At 43.1% G+C, this 20316-nt stretch overlaps 1 protein-coding gene across 2 annotated transcripts in view; it reads right to left on the reverse strand.

Annotated features, from left to right (window-relative positions):
• Positions 1 to 19792, reverse strand: part of WWTR1 (WW domain containing transcription regulator 1) — a 135477-nt gene extending 115685 nt beyond the window's left edge. Inside the window, exons 1-2 of one of the 2 annotated variants that reach the window (XM_047727592.1) lie at positions 19640 to 19792; positions 18268 to 18701 (exon numbers count right to left, since the gene is read on the reverse strand). In XM_047727592.1, coding sequence (XP_047583548.1) covers positions 18268 to 18701; positions 19640 to 19666 — 461 coding nt within the window. In that variant the 5' untranslated portion in view covers positions 19667 to 19792. Of the gene's footprint in view, positions 1 to 18267; positions 18702 to 19136; positions 19395 to 19639 lie in introns of those variants that run through there. The other variant, XM_047727602.1, reaches the window with a different exon arrangement.
• Positions 19793 to 20316: the final 524 nt, after the last annotated feature.

Here is a 20316-nt window from a genome sequence, read left to right on the forward strand (position 1 = left end):
AACCACCTCCCCAAAAGTTCACCTTTGAAATCTTATACCTGTAGAGAGGCACTTAATATGACTCCTTAGATCTCCCTTATTCAGGTAGCCCAATGTGTTCAAACTGTGCCTATTTTCTTACAAAACCCCTTAAGCAACATTTTTGGTCCTCCTTATATTGAGATAAGTGCCTCTCTAACAGGATCAGAAGTTTCTTTTTAAACATATAGGGGCGCCTGGGTGGCTCAGTGGGTTAAAGCCTCTGCCTTCGGCTCAGGTCATGATCCCAGCGGGGAGCCTGGTTCCCTTCCCCCCTCGCCGCCTGCCTCTCTGCCTGCTTGTGATCTCTGTCAAATAAATAAATTTAAATATATATATATATATATATATATATGTATATATATATAAATTCCATGCAATCTCTCCTCATGTTCAAAATCCATTCACAGCAAGAGCAAACTATCTGAACTACTTATCAGATCCACACATTCCCATCTTAAAGGATTTATTCAGTGTTTCTGCAGCTTACCCCTCTGCTTATGTTTCCTCGATTTTCATAAACCAATGATTCTGTCTACGAATCAAGGTTAGAACCAATACAGTTTGGATCAGATATGTTATTCTAGTCTTAGAAACTGACAGATGAAAACAGTTTGCTTACTTCCAATGAGCTACTTTTGACCTATTTATTATAAAAAAAATCAATTTCTACAGTATCACTATAACACAATGCCATCTGAGTTTTATTTATATTTTGCATGCTGTACATGGTTATTATTTGCTGCAGTAAATAATGTCTAGATCTGGACACACTCAGACCCATAATCTCTTTATGTATCAAGTCACTAGGCAAGTCAAAGAGAAATCAGACTTTTAAAACATTCATGTAGAAGCTCATACTTCATTTTAGGAAGGAAACCTTGTATTTTAATGGTATGAGATATTATTTATTATGCAATGTCCTTTTATCTTGTTCCACAATGTAACTTTTTTGTTCTACACTTGGCCGACTTTACTCTCACTGTACAAAACAGACATTGTTTTAAAAACCCATTTGTAATTAAGTGTAAATAAGTATGATTTTGCACTTCAGCTGAAGCAACCCCATAGCATTAGTTTACACCTCCGTGCTCACTTGGAAGTTTATAATACTTTTTCAACACTCTGGAAACTAGACTCCAAATAGATACATACCAGTCAACCAGGATGTTGTTTACCAGGGCTCACTCAGAAGGACCTCCAGAGAACTCTGGAAATGTAACTTGTTTCTACTGCTTTGCTTTAAGGGGAGTACGGACAGTGACTTTAACCAGCCACACCGGGCCCTCTGATCCACACATGGTCGTGAGCTGGACATTCCAATGCATGGGCAACTGGGAAATCTGCGTCCTGTAATGGTTTTCAACTCATTAACTAGGGCTGGCCAACTGTTAGGTTAAATGAAAAGCACTGTGGCAAAACCTGACTCAGGTTACCACGGCTAATAATTCAAAAAGGCCGTGCTGGTCCATCCCCTCCACCGCTCATCTGACAAACTTTCAGGCAAAAGTTTCAACAATTCTGGATCTAACCTTTAAAAGCATTTCTTTCATGTTGACACTCCAAACTGTCCATAATTATTGACCCTACAATCTAATCTGCTCCTACTGTTAGATATCTGTTAATAATCACTGACTGCTCAATAGTTATTAACATGTAAGCAACAGACAAATACAGAGAACAATGGAGCCACTGTCTACTGTATGGGTTACAGCCCTCGGACCTTTGCTACTCTGCTTTCCAAAGCCCAAAGCATAGCCCTTGCTATCCCCTAACACTTGCAGAAACGTGACATCAATAAACTCAAATTTAATTTTTTCAGACCACAGACAACTAAAATTTTATTGAAAGCCTAAGTAGAGAAGCAACTGTATTTGTAAAACACACTTGGGGAGAGCTCTACCTTTAAGTAGCTCATCCTTTCTCTCTTCCTGCCTTTCCTTACTTCAAGTTTTTCTACAATACATATTTACGGTTGGATTTTATGTTAAAATGCACAAAAAGACAAATAAACATTGGATGGTATAACTGCTTTGGAGGAATTCACATTTGCCAGAAGTTCTATATGCACAGGCTAGTATTTCACACAGCACATAAAACAAAGACCCGTAAAAGTGGAAACAGTTGCACTGGAGACTGTGTCTTCAGAAAACATAAGTACTTTTATAAACAGTCCTGAAGTTTACTGCTTCTTTTATGATTCTTAATCCCAGCTACTAACAGTTACATGTTCAGACAAATCCCAAAGCAGTAAGAAGGCTACCAGGTACTCCCAAATCAGCAGAAGGCAACAGAATAGCCTTTTGGTTACAAAATGTATCCAAATCCAAACTCCACTTCAGACCAGTTGGATACAATCAAACATGTTTTATTTGCCTTCTATTGTGAAAGGGTAAAGGGGCCTCAGCATTTGCCCATGTTAATCTCGGAATCCCCTCTGCCAGGTTATCAGAATCCAGTTTAGCAAATGGAGAAACAAAGATAGGAAAGATAAAGGTTTACCTGAGACAACTGTTACATAATATTGTGAACCATAAATTTTTAACTGATACTCACCAAACATAATCTGTTATTTTTATGGCCACCACTAAGTATGACACGTCCCAGCAGTAACAGTCCTGTGTGCTACAAACTGTGCCAAAGGTTCTACCACAGTCAGAATCCAATACTGTAATTTTCCTTATGACAAGGGATTATCATATCAATTAGAGTAGTATTTTTCACCCAAGTCTTTTAACTTATCTCAGTCAGTTATAAAACACTGATTTCAAACCCTGTTTTAACAGGATGTTTGAATAAGCAAATGTGTGATATTTCCCTATGGCACTGGATCTGTACAGAGAGAATCATGCTCCTTAGTAGAGATGTGGTAGAATATAGAGGAATTTGGGGGATGCCCCCTTATCTAACTGAGAGGCTTATTTTCTTCATTTTTTTCGCTTTTCAAACACTAGATTGTAGAGTTAGTACCCCAAGCCCTAGCCTTTGCCCTACCCTGGGGAAAGTAAGTGGCCTCAGTGGAAAAACCTATTCACTGAAAATCTGTCAGTTCTGATCTTCCTAGAGCTCTAAGAAATAGGACCCAGAATTAACCATTTCTCTTTCTTGTAGACAATTTCTTCCCTGGATTTCTTGTCCTATTTTCTGCATTTCCTCCAACCTCTCTGGCTGTCTCTCCTTTACAGAGTCAGGACTTTTCTTCTCACTCTATCTGTAACCTCTCTCTCTGGGATCTCATCCACACCTGGATTAGGATAATTATGTATATAATAATAATTATTTTTTATATAAATTATAAATATTAACATGTCATATAATTAGAGAGAATATCTCCCTTAGATATCTTAAATTCACCTCAAACTCAATGTATTAGAAATTTTCTTTTTTTCTTAAGTCTTTTTTTATTTACAGATTTTTCTGGTAAGGATATACCATAGGAAAGCAATTTCACTGGCAGTGAGGTATGTATATACTCTACCAAAATACTCCTTATTTTAACTGTTTTTAACTTAATTTACATACGAAGAAAATTATCACTGCATATCCTTGTTTCAACTACAGTATTAGCCATACTACATAAAATAAAATGAAATGGTGCTTGCATACAAAAACTGTTATTTGTAAAGGAATTTGATTACAGGTTAAAAGAAATAATTTGTTTTTTGGAAAGAGTTTAAAAAACTCACAATTTATCATGACTGAGACATCTGCTCCATATTTTCCATTCCTCATAGCACATTTATTTCAGTAATTCCGTTATGTCAGTTCTTAGCATGAGCATAGTGTTACACAATTTTCGTACATATAATCACATCCAAAACAAGTTCTAAAATTTAAACTGTAAACTGTAAACTCTCATCATACATAGAAATATTTCAACTGTATATTAAGTTTTGCTAACTGATCAAATCTGGAATATAAATGAGAAAGCCTATTTTAAGCTGTGTAGTAAGCACTGTTTATTAAATTACATTTCTACAATGTCAAATAAAGTAAGAGGCAAACCTATTCTGGAGGCATGCAAATTTAGGTAAAACATTGAAAGAAACAAATCTGTTAACAAAAGGATGTCTTGCAATAAAGAACATTAGATTTTTTAGAATCTATCACAATACAAAAATGTAAGGGGTAAATAGCATCTTCACTGACAAATTAGGAGGTAGCACAGATTCACCACTTTATTGTCTGAGAAACGCAACTGGAGTAACAGTATTTCCTTACCACAAATAATTTCCAGGATCATGTACATATTTCTTTTAGAAATACTTGTTTAAACAAATCTCCCTCCACTTTTTAGTATTTAAAAAACCATTCCATGTGATTTTACTTCTTTTTTAAAAAGATTTTATTTATTTATTTATTTATTTATTAGAGAGAGAGAGAGAGAGAGCAAAAGCAGGGGGAGCAGCAGGCAGAGGGAGAAGCAGGCTCCCCACTGAGCAAGGAGCCCAATGTGGGGCACAATCCGGGACCCTGAGATCAGGACTCAAGCTGAAGGTAGATCGTTAACTGACTGAGCCACCCAGGCGTCCCTCCATGTGACTTTAAAAAAAAACACATGTAGATAGAATAGTACTCTGCACTATTTGACTGAACAGTCTCGAACTATGAAGTACATTATATAGTTTCGCGGTTATATATTAGTTTCGCGGTTCCTGGAATTCTCCAAAACACTAAATATATATACAAACAAAATATAGTATCTTATTTTTCAATGCAAGTCTTGTGCGGAATAAACAGAACCTTGATTCCAGTAACAGTGCAGAAAATTTAATTTTCCAGTAAATCTGTCTTTAAGTTACCCTCATGTAACAATTTATTAATGACTGCTTACAAATACTGGTCGTTCACTGAGTTAACGGTTAACTGACAAAACGTAGTAAACCTTAAAAACACATCTTCTATCCTATATAAAATAGTCAACATGTTAGAAATTTTCTCACCCTCTTCTAAACTTCCTTCCTTCTTGTCACAATTAGAGACAACTGTATTGGTGCCATAGACAGCCAGCATCTTGCCAGTCTTCCTTCTCACCTCTTTTCCTCACTCCCCATATTTAATCCATCACCAAAACCCATCAAATTACTTCCATAATATCCTTTAGATGGTTTCATTTCTTCCCTTTGCTAAAACCACCAAAGCAATTTCCCAGCGATTAAGTCACTCTTATGAGTACCTTCCAGAGTGGGAGATCGATCACTCATCCCAGAGTGGGAGATCACTCAAGTCACTGATGTTGCAGCTAGAATGTCTATCCCCCCATTTCATTCCAGTATGGACTGCAGCAGAAAGACTTTAAAAACCTGATCACTTTGGAGCACCAAGGACATCAACTTCCTGAACCACAAAGCTAAATCCCAGTCTCTGAGCAACAGTTACGTCAACAAAGCTTTTCAGCCTGAGACCTTGCCATCAGGCATCACATCCAGTTCTCTGTAATTTCATCCACATCTATACTCAGTCCTTAGGTTGTGTGAGGGTCAGCAAGGAACAAAGACCACCTACGCTCTGCTTCCCACAATGCCAAAACCACCAACCGATGCCATTATAAATGAATCATGTAATGCATAATAAAATCCCTGGAAGATACACAAGCAATTGTGAATAGTGGTTCCATGTGAGGATTAGAACTAGTGGGTGGAGTACTTTTACTTTTACTTTATATCCTTCAGTTCTACTTAATTTTTTATTTTTTAAGAAGCCAACACAGGGCACCTGGGTGGCTCAGTCATTAAGTGTCTGCCTTTGGATCAGGTCATGATCCCAGGGACCTGGGATCAAGCCCCGCATCAGGCTCCCTGCTCAGCAGGAAGCCTGCTTTCTCCCTCTCCCACTCCCCTTGCTTGTGTTCCCTGTAAAAGAAATAAATCAAATCTTTAAAAAAAAAAAAAGCCAGCTTTTAGGGGCTCAGTCAGTTGAGCAGCCAATTCTGTTTCAGCGGGGAGTCTGCTTGTCCCTCTGCCCCTCCCCTTGCTCCTACTCTCTCTCACAAATAGATTTTTTTCTTTTAAAGAAGCCAGTTTTAAAAAATAAATCTGGAAGTAAAATCAAGTCAATAGGAGTTATGTCTGTTCACTTTAATTACATTTATCATCTGCTTGCGTTTTCTACTCTTTGATGGGTTTTCAATGGCAACCTCAACCTCTGAACCCTAGGCCATGAACTGTTTTTCATGGACAAATTGAGAGAAAGACAAATATTCAATATGACAATGTTTGCAGAAAAGCCACCCCAAAGGAACATTTTTACTAAATAATCAAGCATGTGTTTCTTTGTCCAGTCCCCATGCTTTGCACTGAAAAGCTGTAGCTGACAGTGCTTATAGGTAGATTACTCACAAGACAGAAGAGGATTTGGGATTATCTACAGTGTTCGGAACTGAAGTGCGCCAAAGCATATTTTTAAAACAATGAGCATAAGGGCCACAAAGACATAAAATGTATTATGTACAAAAAAATAGATGATAATCATCCTTTGTGCCATAGAACTTGTTTTTGTATTAAGATTGAATATTCAATCTCTTAGATTGATCATTTTGGTTAAGTTAACCAGAGGTATAATAAATTGGTTGGTTGATACATAAAAGGCAGTTGTAAGGATGGGTGGAAAAATGAAATGATGTGTAGATAAATGGATGGATGGATGGGATGAAAAGGAAGGGAAGGGAAGGAAAAGAAGAGTTAAAAGAAACGTATCAGCGTCTCAAACTATCTGTGGAAAGAGATCAGTTTTTTCTAGTTTCAATCTGTCAAGGCCAGTATGTGGTCCCATTGTAGGTGCCTTGTACATAGCCCGGGCCACACATGATTCATCACACAGATCTGCAACACCCAGATTACCGTGTTCCATGAGACGATCCCACTGATCCCGTCCTTACATGTCCCATCATTCTATATACAAGTCTCTAAACATTTTTACCTATGCATTTTGTCCGTCATGGATGAGTTACATACATCTGCACACTCGTCTGTTTAGAGACCACACTTTGAGTCGCAGAGAGAATGGGTCAAGCACTTCACAATGGAAGGCCATTCATTCTGAACAGCAGGGCACCCATGTAACTGGCCAGTGTGCACTTGCCAGACCGTGCATCCCCCTCGTATGAGAAGGGTGAATATAATGATTAACAGTCGGAATAGCAGATGACAGATAAATCAGGTAAGAGACAAGCTAGATAGGTAATTAATTAGATAGGGCCATACTGCTGCTCTTCCCGTAGTGCATCTCTGGATAAAGTGTTAACAGTGGTTCTCTAAAACTAGGGATCCAAGGAAGATCAGAAGAACTTATTTTTCCATTTCCATTCCTCCAGTAGTGTTTGGGCATGTATTATTTTTATAATTAAAAAGAGAGGGGGTGCCTGAGTGGCTTACCCAGTTAAGGGTTTGCCTTCAGCTCAAGTCATGATCCCAGAATCCTGACTGCCCTGGGCTCAGGTCATGATCCTGGAATCCCGGGATCGAGTCCCACATCAGGCTCCCCCCTTGGTGGGGAGTCTACTTCTCCCTCTGACCCTCCCCCTCTCTCATCCTCCCTCTCTAATACATAAATAAAATCTTTAAATAAATAAATAAGTTATCTGAAAACATTAACCCATGATTCAGCATTGTGAGTTTGTGTGAAAAGTCTCTCAAGAGTCTTCACTAAGAGTTCAGGAAGGATAGCTTGAGAGGGAGGCCCCTAGCTGCTCAGCCAGGCATCCTCAGGGGGCACAGCTCAGGTGGGCTTTGGTGGCATAATTCTGCTTCTGGACTCTCCATTTTGCCTTTGCCAGCTGATCTGTCTCAGAGAAACTGAGAAAACATCCAAAACCACAAGACAGGATTCTGGGAACAGCCGGACCACAAGCTATTCATTTATAAGCAGAAATGGCAGACTCAGTGGGGTAGCCTAATATCCTACTAACTTGGAAAGCAAAGACCACCCAGTATTGTGGAATAGCACATGCTAAATTGAATCTATGACAGAGAGATCTATGGAGGGACAGATGGGTGAGTGAATTGTTATGAAATGTTCTATCATTTCAAACTCTTTTAAATCGGTATCCTTAGTTCCTTAAATAACTAGGAAGACCTCAACATAGAGACAATGGCGGGGTCTTGTGCCACATTCAGATAAAGCCGGGACTGGATTATTTCAAAATGAGGAGACGAGAAAATTGACACTGACTAGCAGAAGGCCACTGCGCCCATTCTAGCTGAGGTTCTGGAGCCTCAGTGGCACGCACAGTCATCCACCAACCGTCACTTAACTTTCAACCCAAGGTAGGCCAGACTTTACTTGGCCTCAAAAACACATCCTGAGCACTTCTGTCTCTGAACTTTCTTCCTGGCCCCTCCTTCCTAGAAGGCCTCCTTGCTCACCTACCCACATTCCTCCCATTTTTCAAGACTCCGTGTATGTCAACCAGCTTTACAGAGACTTCTCTGAACACCCACATCCCCCTATCCATCTTCTCCGCTGCATCATAGTATGTGGAGCTGTGATTCTTTTTTTTTCTTTAAAGTTTATCTATTTATTTATTTATTTATTTAGAGAGAGCAAGAGAGAGAGAGCACAAGCAGGGAGAGGCAGGCAGGCAGAGGGAGAAGCAAACTCCCCACCGAGCAAGAAGCCCGATGTGCGGCTCCATCTCAGGACCCTGGGATCATGACCTGAGCCGAAGGCAGAGGCTTAACCCACTGAGCCACGCAGGTACCCCTGGACCTATGATTCAAAGCTTGCAGTCCAAGAGGCACAGACACAATGGAACTCCATTCCTGAGCATGGCAGGTTCCAATGAGGAGTTCTAGTGCACGAGCTTCCAATGCAGAGGGCCACCAGAAAGTCTTAGAGGTTTCTTTCCTTATCATGCACCTGCTTCTTTGCCAGGCACTATGCTGAATTTACATAATGTCAAGCAAGACAAGTACCAATCTTACCCTCAGGGAGGTGACGGTATAGTGAAAAAGAGAAATAACACAACAGAAATCTGGCAGCAGTGCTATAGCTGGGGGGCCACGGGAGACCAGCAGCAGGAGCATCTACGCTCCTGCAGGGGCTGTGAGTCAGGGAGAACCTCCTGCAGGGGATGGCATCGAAGCGGCTGCCTGAAACGAGCGCAGGAGTTAGCCAGGCAAGAAGCAGGAAAATAATGTTCCAGGCACAGGTAAGAGACTGTGCCAAGTTCTTGGGGCCAGCAGGAGGACAGCCAATGGGAGAACTAAGAGACGTTCAGCACGGCTGCAAGGTTCAGACCCGTAACCATAACAGAAACACTTGCCTTATTGTGACACTCCTCCCAGAGCTTCCAACACACGGTGAGCAGCTTCTCTAGGCTCTATGGCCCCAGAGGGTCCGGACACAGCTATTTCGCCTGATTTCGTCTGTGTTCTCCTTGTCTCCCCAGCTAGACCATCAGCTGCCTGAGGTCAGGGAAACCTGCTGCAGTCTCTCCCCTCACAGCTAGCAGTGCTAGCACACGAGACTAGTTCAGTGATTTCTTGCTGTCGATGCTGAAACAGCTAACGATCCTTACGGTGCTATGAAGGAAAAGTTCTCGGGAGATCGCACACATGTCCCCGCCACTGCCATCTTAACTGGGAACAGTCTCAGCAATAAACAAATTATTAGCAGTACTTACTGTGCCAGCCACAGCACTAAGTACTTTACGCAGATTTCCTGATTTCACTTCATCTAACTAGGACCAAGCAAATGAGTATCATTTCTTCCTTTCGTATTTATCCTCTGCTGCACCTGGATGGAACATCGGAAGTCCAGGAAGGAGGGCATGCAAATAAAGATGATGCTGAAGGAAATTCGTGTGACCTAAGGACCTGCCATAATCCTACTTCTTATCCTGAGGCGACTTGAATGGAGAATTCTGGGTTAAGAGTTTAGCCATTACTGTGTCAGTTCATTCCTAAAGAAAATAACCCAAAACGAGAAAAACACAAGCAGTTCTCAAAGAGCCTCCATTTAGTAACGTAAGCTCCAGGCTCCGGTTACTGAGCTATGGCTGAGAGATTTCCCCACACCCTACCACACCTACCCAAATCTATGACTCCATCTTTTTTTTGTTTTTAAGATTTTATTTTTAAGTAATCTCTACACCTCATGTGGCGCTCAGACTCACAACCCTGAGATCAGGACTCACAAGCTCCATTGACTGAGCCAGCCAAGGGTCCCCCCTACGACTGCATCTTTACATCCTTCTTTGCCTTCTTTCTTCTACTGTTTTTGTAACTACCCCACCCTCCAATTTAAAAAGAAATATATGGGGTGCCTGGGTGGCTCATATGGTTGAATGCCTGCCTTCAGCTCAGGTTATGATCCTGGGGTCCTGGGATCAAGCCCTGTGTGGGGCTCCCTGCTCAGTGGGGAGTCTGCCCCTCCCTCTCCCTTTACTGGTCCCCCTGCTTGTGCTCTCTTGCTCTGCCAAATAAATAAGACCTTAAAAAAAAAAAAAAGAAAGAAAGAAAGAAATGAAACATATGTTTATTATAGGACATCTGGAATATACAGAAAGGCAGAAAGTAAACAAGAAAAATCATCCAAAATTTCAGAAATGACCACTGAAAACATTCTGGTATCTATCCTTCTAGCACATACACACACACAGACACACACACACCTTTGAAAGTAAAATCAGGACTACACTATTATCTATCACAAGGTATTGTAATTGTTGGTTTTCTTGTGATATATCCCACTTGTCTGACATATAGGACTTTTTATTTCCAAGCACTAATAATTAACTATTAAATCAAGAGATATAAATGAAAATATACTATGTATCCACAAAGCACACTGGAAAGGAAAAAAAATCTGTAACTTCACTCAAATATAAAAATCTCAACTATAGAAATAACAAAAGGCAGGAAAAGGTTTCCCAAAGTAAGATCTGCAAAGCATTCCTGAGAGGATGGCAACCACTGATAGTTGGAATAAAATGTTCAAATCACATGAGCTTGTGAAATACTGGCTTAAACAAAAATAAACTAGTTTTTCTGATAAGTGACTTTGGAGTCCTTAATGTATATTATGAAATTCCAAGAGTGGGATAGAGCATGCAACATATCCCAAAGTTCCTGGTCCAGAAACCCCATGTTCACAAAGCATCTGAATGGACTAGGGCCAAAGAATACAGTTGGAGAACACAGCTCTCCTGATTATTTCAATGCACTAAACATGCACAGCCCCCCTCAGTGAAAGGGCCACCCTCTCAGAATCTGCCTTTCATTAATAAGCTAATTACTTCAGTGCTCCGTCTTTCAAACCACCTTTCAAAAAGAAAACCATCCCCTAGACTGGTAGACTGGTTGATTCTTTTTTTTTTTTTTTTTAATTTTATTTATTCATTTGAGAGAAAGAAAGAGCACATAAGCAGGGGAACAGCAGAGGGAGAAGCCAATTCCCCACTGACCACAGAGCCCAATGCAATCCTTATCCCTGGATGCTGGGATCATGACCCGAGAGGAAGGCAGACGCTTAACTGACTGAGCCACGCAGACACCCCTGGGATTGGTTGATTCTTTGACTTCTATTACCCTCTCCTGTGGTTAGATACACAACGGAGGAAGGAAGAGAAAGGAGAGAATGATGTATAAGGCTGTAAGTCCAGTAAGTCCTAACTAGTCAACAAACAAAAACCAAGCCTCCATACTGCCTCAAACCTCTACAGCAATTTATTTCTCATCAACCTCTGCAATGATAAAGGCAATGAGAAGCAAGCCAGCTCTTTTTGTTCCCTAGAAACTACTTTACTAACATTATTTAAGTAACCTTCTTCTTCACAAGCCCTCCTCAGTGTCCCTGATCCTGACATCCATGAGGTCACCCACCTTCCCTGTCCCATCTGTGCTCCCTATAAAATGATACACATTTATTAATGGTGAAGACCTTGATAAGAATAAAATGCAAATAGGCACTGTGGATATACCATCCATTTCTGGTTTATTTGTTTTTCTCATCAACTCTCTCTCTCCAGCACCAAGAGCTCCTCCACATTTGACCACCCAGAGGGAGTTCAGAAGTAGACTCCAATGCTCTATCCACCACTCCAGAGTTATCTGGTCACCAAGGAGACCTAATTACAGGGCCTAATTATGGGCACATAATTGGCATGAGGCATCATGGTGCAGGGGCAGGAGTACAGGTTTTAGGATCACATTATTCTAATCCCATCCCTGCCACTCACCTGATACATGACCCTGGGCCACTTACTCAACTTCAGGGAGTCTCAGTTTCCTCAAGAATAGTATGAGATAGGGGAGCCTGGGTGGCTCAGTGGGTTAAGCCTCTGCCTTCAGCTCAGGTCATGATCTCAGGCTCCTGGGATCAAGCCCCACATCGGGCTCTCTGCTCAGCAGGGAGCCTGCTTCCCTCTCTCTCTGCCTGCCTCTCTGCCTACTTGTGATCTCTCTGTCAAATAAATAAATAAAAATCTAAAAAAAAAAAAAAGAATAGTATGAGATAATAGTGTGTACCTATTCAGAGGGTCACTGTAAGGGTTAAAAATACACACACACACACACACACACACATATATATATATATATATATAATGTGAAAGCACCTAGGGTTATGAAAAAAAAAAAAGGTTCACACACACACGTGTCAGGAGTGTGCTCCACAGGTGGTTCTGGGGTTGTCTCTCTGGAAAGCACTGACTCAGCTCCCTGCCTTGTCTGGTCATCAGCAGATGTCACTTACCCCTGCCTCCTCTTCTCTCTCCACTTCTTGATCCCTCCCCCTCTCCCCTCCACCCTCCACCCTAAACGTAAAATTGGCCCAACCAGTAGCTATGAGCCAGATTTAAAAAAAAAAAAACAAAACAAAAAGTACACTGTCTTTAGAAGGGATGCCATATCCTCTGCCTAAGATGCTGAAGTTACAGGGCACCCACAGTGGACATTCCTATTCAGGTTTTTTAACAGGAAAATTGTCTTTATTTTACATTTAAAAAGCTGACTTTCAATTCCAGATCCAGGTTGTCATTCAGAGTCATAACTGTAACCAAGAGTCACAACCAGCTTTTATCCTACTGCCAAGGTTTCTGCATCTGATTTTGGCCAGGTAGAGAGCATATGTGTGTGGACAGAGACACAACCGGAGGCAAGAATGAACTTGTATTGAAAGTCGGCTATGAGCCAGACTCTTCAAATATGTTATCGCATCTAGTCTTTCAAAATATCCTGAAATCCTGAAATAGGTATTACTCTTATTAACAGGTATTTTACAGACAAGGAAACTGAGGCAGCTGGCAATATTTTTTTAAGGACAAAAGGCCCTTCATGAAATCAACTACATTATATTGCCATCCAAAGGTAAACAGGAAAAGAACAGTCAGTTCTTTTTTTAAGAAAATAAATTGAAAACAACTTTTAAAATAAATATTTTGAAATTAAAAAGTATCTGAATATTTTACCTCCCACAAACAATTCTTATTAAGTCACTCAAGCATGGGCACCTGGGTGGCTCAGCCAGTTAAGCATCTGCCGTCCACTCAGGTCATGATTCCAGGGTCCTGGAATCAAGTCCCATATAGGGCTTCCTGCTCAGTGAGGAATCTGCTTCTCCCTCTCCCTCTGCCTCTCGCCCCCACTTGTTTTCTCCCTTAAATAAATTAATCTTTAAAAAAAAAAGAAGAAGAAGAAGTTACTCAAGCATGTACTCCAGCAAAATGAGGGCATAAACCAAAAAAGAGGAAGGCATGAGAAAAGGAAATACTACTTCCAGCCATGGAGAGGAGAAAAGAGAAATGCCAGGATGACAACTCTGTTGGACACCTAGAGAACAATCAGAATCCAGAATGGCACAAAAAGATAAAGGAGTCTGGGCATAAATGCTTAGGGAAATGAGACTTAATAGCACTGATGGAATTTAGAGCCTAAAAAATTTTGAGAAGCAAGTAATACATGAACAAATAAAAAGCAATTAGAAATACTTGAAAAAATGTTTCAGAGAGTCAAGATCCAATTATGAAGAAACTCAAAGGTGACACAAATTTAAACAACTGGTTTAGAGTCTCAGGGGTTCCTGGATGGCTCAGGCAGCTCAGGTCCTGATCTCAGGGTCTTGGGATGGAGACGCATCAGGCTCCGTGCTCAGTGCTGAGTTGGGTTGAGATCCTCTCTCCCTTCCTCTGCTTCACTCCCCCCCCAGCCCGCCGCCACCACTTGCACACTTGCTCTCTCTCTATCACTAAAATAAAAAATAAAATCTTTAAAACAAACAAAGAAAGAGCTTGATGGAAAGAAAGAATCCATTCAACTTTGGTGCCAGATATATCCTTCTTTGATTGCCTAGGAGTCCTGACACCAGACGGAAGGTAACAAGTCTAAACTTTAATCTTAATATAAAAGCAACTAATTATAGTTATAGAAATGTAATAACGTAAATGTTGTCTCTAGATTTTCAACTTTAATAATAATTTATGAATGAGTAGGTCAAGTTAAAAGCAAAACACAAAATTTGCTGGTTATGGGTTCTGGGCTTTGGACCATTAACGTGTCATTGACAAAGAGCAAGAATTCTAGGGACAGCCCCAAACCTCCTTGACTTACAAAAAGGGAGTTAAGAAATACTGTCAAAGTTGACAAAGAATAACAAAGGTGATCTAACAGACAAACTAAAAATAATATAAATACCAAAACTGGGGGAGATTAAAAAAGAAAAACCAGGTTCAAGGAGCTACACTCTCATTTTCAATTAGAAATTAAAAGTTGATAAATCAAAAAATGGTGATAAAAGCATACTAGGTTAAGGAAGTAACAATCAAAGAATTAAATACAGAAACAGTTAAAATAAAACCTAAAAGGCTCCCTCTGTGAGCCTTGAGGAGGTGAAGGAAACCATTGTTTTTCAACAAAAGTCCTTCTGTACTACTGGAATGGTTACTAAGTGCATAGATCACTTTGACAAAAATAATTTTCTATGACACTTTTCAGAAAAGGGAAAACACTAAAATTATTACTAAAAATTGGGAGGGGCAAGCAAATGTTATCACTGAAATTATATTTAAGAGTGGAGATAACAGGTGCCTGGATGGTTCAGTCGGTTAAGCCTCTGCCTTTGGCTCAGATCATGATTACGGGGTCCTAGCATCGACTCCCGCATCAGGCTCCGTGTTCAGCAAGGAGTCTGCTTCTCCCTCTCCCTCTGCCCCTCTGCCTACTTCTGTTGTCTCTCTCTCTTTTTCAAATAAATAAATAAAATCTTCAAAAAAAAAAAAAGAAGAAGAAGAAGAAGAAGAAAAAAGAAAAGAGTGAGGATAAAATATTTCTTCTTATACAATGTTACTCAAATAAAATTTTTCTGTAAGAATATAAAGTCCTACTGAGGCCAAACTGTGTTCTTCGTTACAATTCTGTTTTCTGGTTCATGTGTAATAAACATGTATCCCATTTGTAACCAGAATTTTTTTTTTAAATCTTTAATGTGATCAGTGGTCAAAGTCAGTGTGCCAGGTGGCTAGGAGCCCAAACACCTACATTTATAAAAGCCTTGACTGACAGAATCAACGATAGGATGCTACTGCTATTCCCACTTCGCAGATGCTAGAGCAAAACAGATTTTATGATTAACTGAGGGTCAGTTGCCACCATTTTTCAAGCTTCTATTTAATCCATCAAAATATGTTGCCTTTGGAGGCTGTGTAACAAAGTGTGACATACCACATTTAACTTACTCCAACTGTGGGGTGCCTGGGTGGGTCAGTGGGTTAAACCTCTGCCTTCCACTCAGGTCATGATCTCAGAGTCCTGGGATCAAGCCCCGCATCAGGCTCTCTGCTCCGTGGGGAGCCTGCTTCCCCCTCTCTCTCTGCCTGGCTCTCTGCCTACTTGTGCTCTCTCTCTATCTCTGTCAAATAAATAAATAAAATCTTAAAAAAAAAGTGGGTTAACTTACTCCAACTTTAAACAAAGTCCCCCAAAAAACTCCGAGAACTCCTGGCAAATTGCTTGTCTTGAACGACAATAGTCACAATGACTTTATTTCTTAAATTGCCTTAGCTCCTTGGCCAGAAAGTTTCCCAAGACTGCATAAGATCAAACTAGCCTACTACCTACATTTTTTCAGCTGTGGATTTCACTGGCTATCCAAAGTGAATGAAGATGTACTCAGCTTTGGACTGCAGAGTGGTTTTAATTGGGGGGATGGGACACATGAATCTGAGCAACTTTCTCTAAACCCAAAGCTAATTTCCATTTTTGCCCTAGTTTCAATCATTCAGTCATTATGCATAAAAGGTAATTTTTTTTTTGCTTTTGGGGGAGGGGTCCTTTTTCTCCTAGCTTTCCTCTGATATTAGGCAAGCCTAGTTCTTATTTCATATTTTTTATAACCACAGGTATACTGATCATATATCATACATTTGTGTGTGTGTATATTCATAAGCGCTGTTTAAAAGTCATTTGGGACGGGGCACCTGGGTGGCTCAGTGGGTTAAAGCCTCTGCCTTCGGCTCAGGTCATGGTCCCAGTGTCCTGGGATCAAGCCCCACATCGGGCTCTGTGCTCTGCAGGGAGGCTGCTTCCCCCTCTCTCTCTGTCTGTCTGCCTCTCTGCCTACTTGTGATCTCTGTCTGTCAAATAAATAAATAAAATCTTTAAAAAAAAAAAAAGTTATTTGGGACCAAAAAAGATCCCCCTAAATTACTGTAAATTACTGGACCATTTTCTATGTGCATTTATTACTAAGTCTATTTCTATAACGGTCACAATAAATATTCAAAACCACATTTACCTAAGTAAACTTAATACAAGATTATTTTGGAGCTTTTATGTACCACAGAAACTAATGTCATCCTTCAGAAGAGCATCATCACTTTTAGAAAAATGTCATGTTATTACATTACATACTTGAATTCCACCAGCCATTTAGAAGCCGAAGTACTGAGTACATGTCCACACTAACACTCAAAGCCTGGGGGAAGGCCAGCTGTAAAATGACTATCAAGTCTCTTTCAAGACAAGTGCTTCTCAGCATCACACCAACCCCGGAAACAAAATAAAGAACTCCTCCTTGCACAAGATCTCAACAGCACTGGGATGGGGAAGGAATTACTGGTTACCAGTATGAGTTGAAGAGTTGGCTACAGCAAACCTCGTCCATTATACATATTTGCTGTGAGATCCAACTGACAGCAGTCAAATATTAGTGACAAAGAAAGGCCTGACTGTATTTTTAAAAGAGTACCTAATGTCTCAGCAGAAGTTTTAAACTAAGGCCTCTGTATCAAAGCAATGTCAACTTTAAGATCGAGTCTAAGGCAGGTTTTAAGAAGAGGAGTTACTCTCCATGGCAATGAACGCCCCCCCAGTGGAGGCAATCAAGTGGTCCAGCTGGCACAACCTCCACCAGGCCATCAACAGCCTGACACCCCTTGACCTCACTGGTTTCATTTCAAGTTCCAGCTTGGTTTCTCCTCTGGAACGTAATTATCTCAGGGTACCACAACTGAAACAATCTTTATGTCTGTGAATATATTTTCCTGTACAGTCTAATGTAAAAATTATCACATCAAGAAAAACCTAACAATGTGAAAGGGAAGCATCATTAACAAAACAGGTTCCTGATCCGTTGGTATAGGTTACTAAGTGCAACATAATAAAACTCCTGACCCAATTTCCACACAATTGATTTTCCAGCCCGCAACTACTTCAGCACAGAGTTGCTAATTACATCACTGTGCTGTGTGGTCATTACATCACTCAGCTGGGAGCAGCAAGGCCTGCCAGGCAATGTTCACTTTTCTTGCTTGCTTTTCCTAAGAATGAAGAGACTGCAGACTACCTACACTACTAAGAGTCCCTCTCCCTCCCATGCTCAAAAATGTTCTAGAATTTACCTCTGTGTCATATCCCAATGGACCAAGCTCTGGGGCATCTGTCTTGGAGTGGACAGGTAAGGGGGTAAGAGTTTGTGCCCAGAAATCTGTATCACTATTCCAGATTCTGGACAAAGTCAGCTATGTGTTTTATGAGAATCACTCCAAAACTACTTTTTTCCCCCCCTTCCTACCTCTACGTGTTTCCAGGTCCCCAATCTCTTGGGACTTCCACGACCCTGAAAGAACCTCACCAGAGGCTCTTCTTATCCTTTACCATTCCAACACCCAGAGACGCACTGCCTACTTCCAGCTTCCCAGATCCTTGTAAAGAAACGTGGAAGGACACACGCACGCGCGCGCGCAGGCACGCATCCCAACAAGCATGCGCACCCTGGGCACCGGGACTGTGCCCCCCTGACTTCGGGCTGACTTACTTTAGGAAGTACCTCTGGCCAGTGGCCGTGAAGGTCATCTCCCAGCCCGGGGGCAGTGGCAGCTCGTCGGTCACATCGTAGGACTGCTGGCGGAGGTGCGCATGCTGCTGCGCTGGACTGCCTGCAGCACCCGCTCCGGTGCCCAGCTGCAGGGACGCGGGCGACGAGTGTGAGCGGACGTGCTGGGCGCCGCTGGCCAGCCGGGGCCCAGGGTGTCCGCCGGACGAGTCGGTGCTCGACTGGCGCGAGTGCGAGCCAGAATCAGGCTCCTTGAAAAACGACTCCGGCAGGATCTTCTTCCGCCACGAGCTGGGCTTGGGGTTCATGACCGAGTTGAAGAGGGCTTCGAGGTCCGTGTCTAGGTCCTGCGTGACGTGGATCACTTGCTGCCCGGGTGGCGGGAGCGGAGGGGGCACCGAGGCCGGATTCATCTTCTGCGAAGAGAAAGGAGGTCAGATCAGCCTTTTATTTAATAAAGTCGGAGGAGGGGGTCTGGGGACAGAGAGAAACAAAAGAAAAAGAGGAGAGTGATAGGTGTCCGCCTCAGGATCCCAGACACTCAGCGGTAAGGCCAGCCGGATGGGGGAGGGGTCCCTCCCGGCCTGGAGAATTATGCAACTTTCTCGGAGCAAGTTAAGTTGCGGGGAGGAGGACGAGAAGGAAGGGCGGGGGTGGGGAGGGGGGAGTAACTACACCCTGGAGGGTGCCGAACTGTCGGTGGCGAAGGACGGATCGCAACTTTCCCGGGCAGGGAGCCCCCCAAAGTCTCAACCCGAGCCAGCTCCACGGCATCGCGAGTCCGGAAGCCCGAGAAGCCTAGGCGCCCAGGGGTGAAACGGGGTGAGCGGGCGCGCTCCAGCGGGCTCTACCTGGGCGCGCAGCGAAGCCGAGTCTGGCCGTGCGGCGGCCGCCGTCCCGCCCGAACTCGTCGTCCGGCCTCAGTCGCTCGGGTGCGACCCGAGCTTGCGGGCTTGTAGCCGGGACCCGGCTGGCAAATCCCGACTTGGTGCCTGGCAGCCGAGGGGCTTCGGCTCTCACATCCCCGGAACTGGCCTCAGGCGTTCGCGCTCTGCGAGAAGGAGGCGAAGGAGAAGCAGACAGTGCTGCCGCCGCGGCTCCCGGACTGTCCCATAAACAAAGTTTGGAGCGAACTCCCACTCCCAGAGAAGAGGCGGGCCCGAAAGTTGAGCTGTTGAATTATGCATAACCTTCTAGTCCTGAGCCTGCCTGCCCCCGCTCGTCCCTCCCCTTCCTCCTCCTCCTCGTCCTCCTCCTCCCCCACCCGGGCTCCAGAAAACCCTGGGCGTGATAGGTACTTCGCTGGGTGAGAGGAGACGGGTGCCCCCCATCCACTCCTCCCGGCCGCGCAGACCTTTCCCGCGGAGCCCTGGACCTGCATTCCTTCGAGTTTACCGCGGACTTAGGGCGGGATCAAAGGGAAAGTGGCTGCGCCTGTTGAACCAAGGGCTTGTAGACCGAAACTAGGGCTGGGGGCGGCGGAGGGCACGCGAGCGAGCGGCCCAGACCGAGGGAGGGCCCGTCCTGGCTGCCGGGCCCTCCCTTCGTGCTTGGCGTCGAGGCTTGGAGCGCCCAGAGCGCAGCGCAGATCCGAGATTCTGCCTGAGGGCGGGTTCGGGTCCGCCCTGGCGCGGGGAGGCAAGGCCAGCCTTTCCACGGGAGGCTGCTTAGCGCTTGTGACCATATTTGGTCTGGCGAGGAGGCATCTTGGCTGTTTGGCTTGCAGTTGTCTGCTAGAGCGCAGCCGGTGCCCAGAAAGTGCCTCTGTCATTCGAGCTGCGGCTTTGCCAGTGGGTGCGTTGTAAACAAACAACCTTGAAACCATTCATCAGTCCTTAGTCTCCTCGCGTGACTCGGGTCACTAGAAATTGAGAAGAAACCTGGTCAAAGCTGGGTGCTGGAAAGGGAGAGCAATCGCGCCCCCCTCCCCCGCGACATCCGCGCTGGTTGTGGGAGGATTGGAATGTCCCTGACGCCCTCCAGAGAGCCTGGAGCCGGGATGGAACCCGAGCAGGTGGCTGGGAGTAGAGA

This window comes from Lutra lutra, chromosome 1 (assembly GCF_902655055.1).
Source record: "Lutra lutra chromosome 1, mLutLut1.2, whole genome shotgun sequence".
Taxonomy (NCBI): Eukaryota; Metazoa; Chordata; class Mammalia; order Carnivora; family Mustelidae; genus Lutra; species Lutra lutra.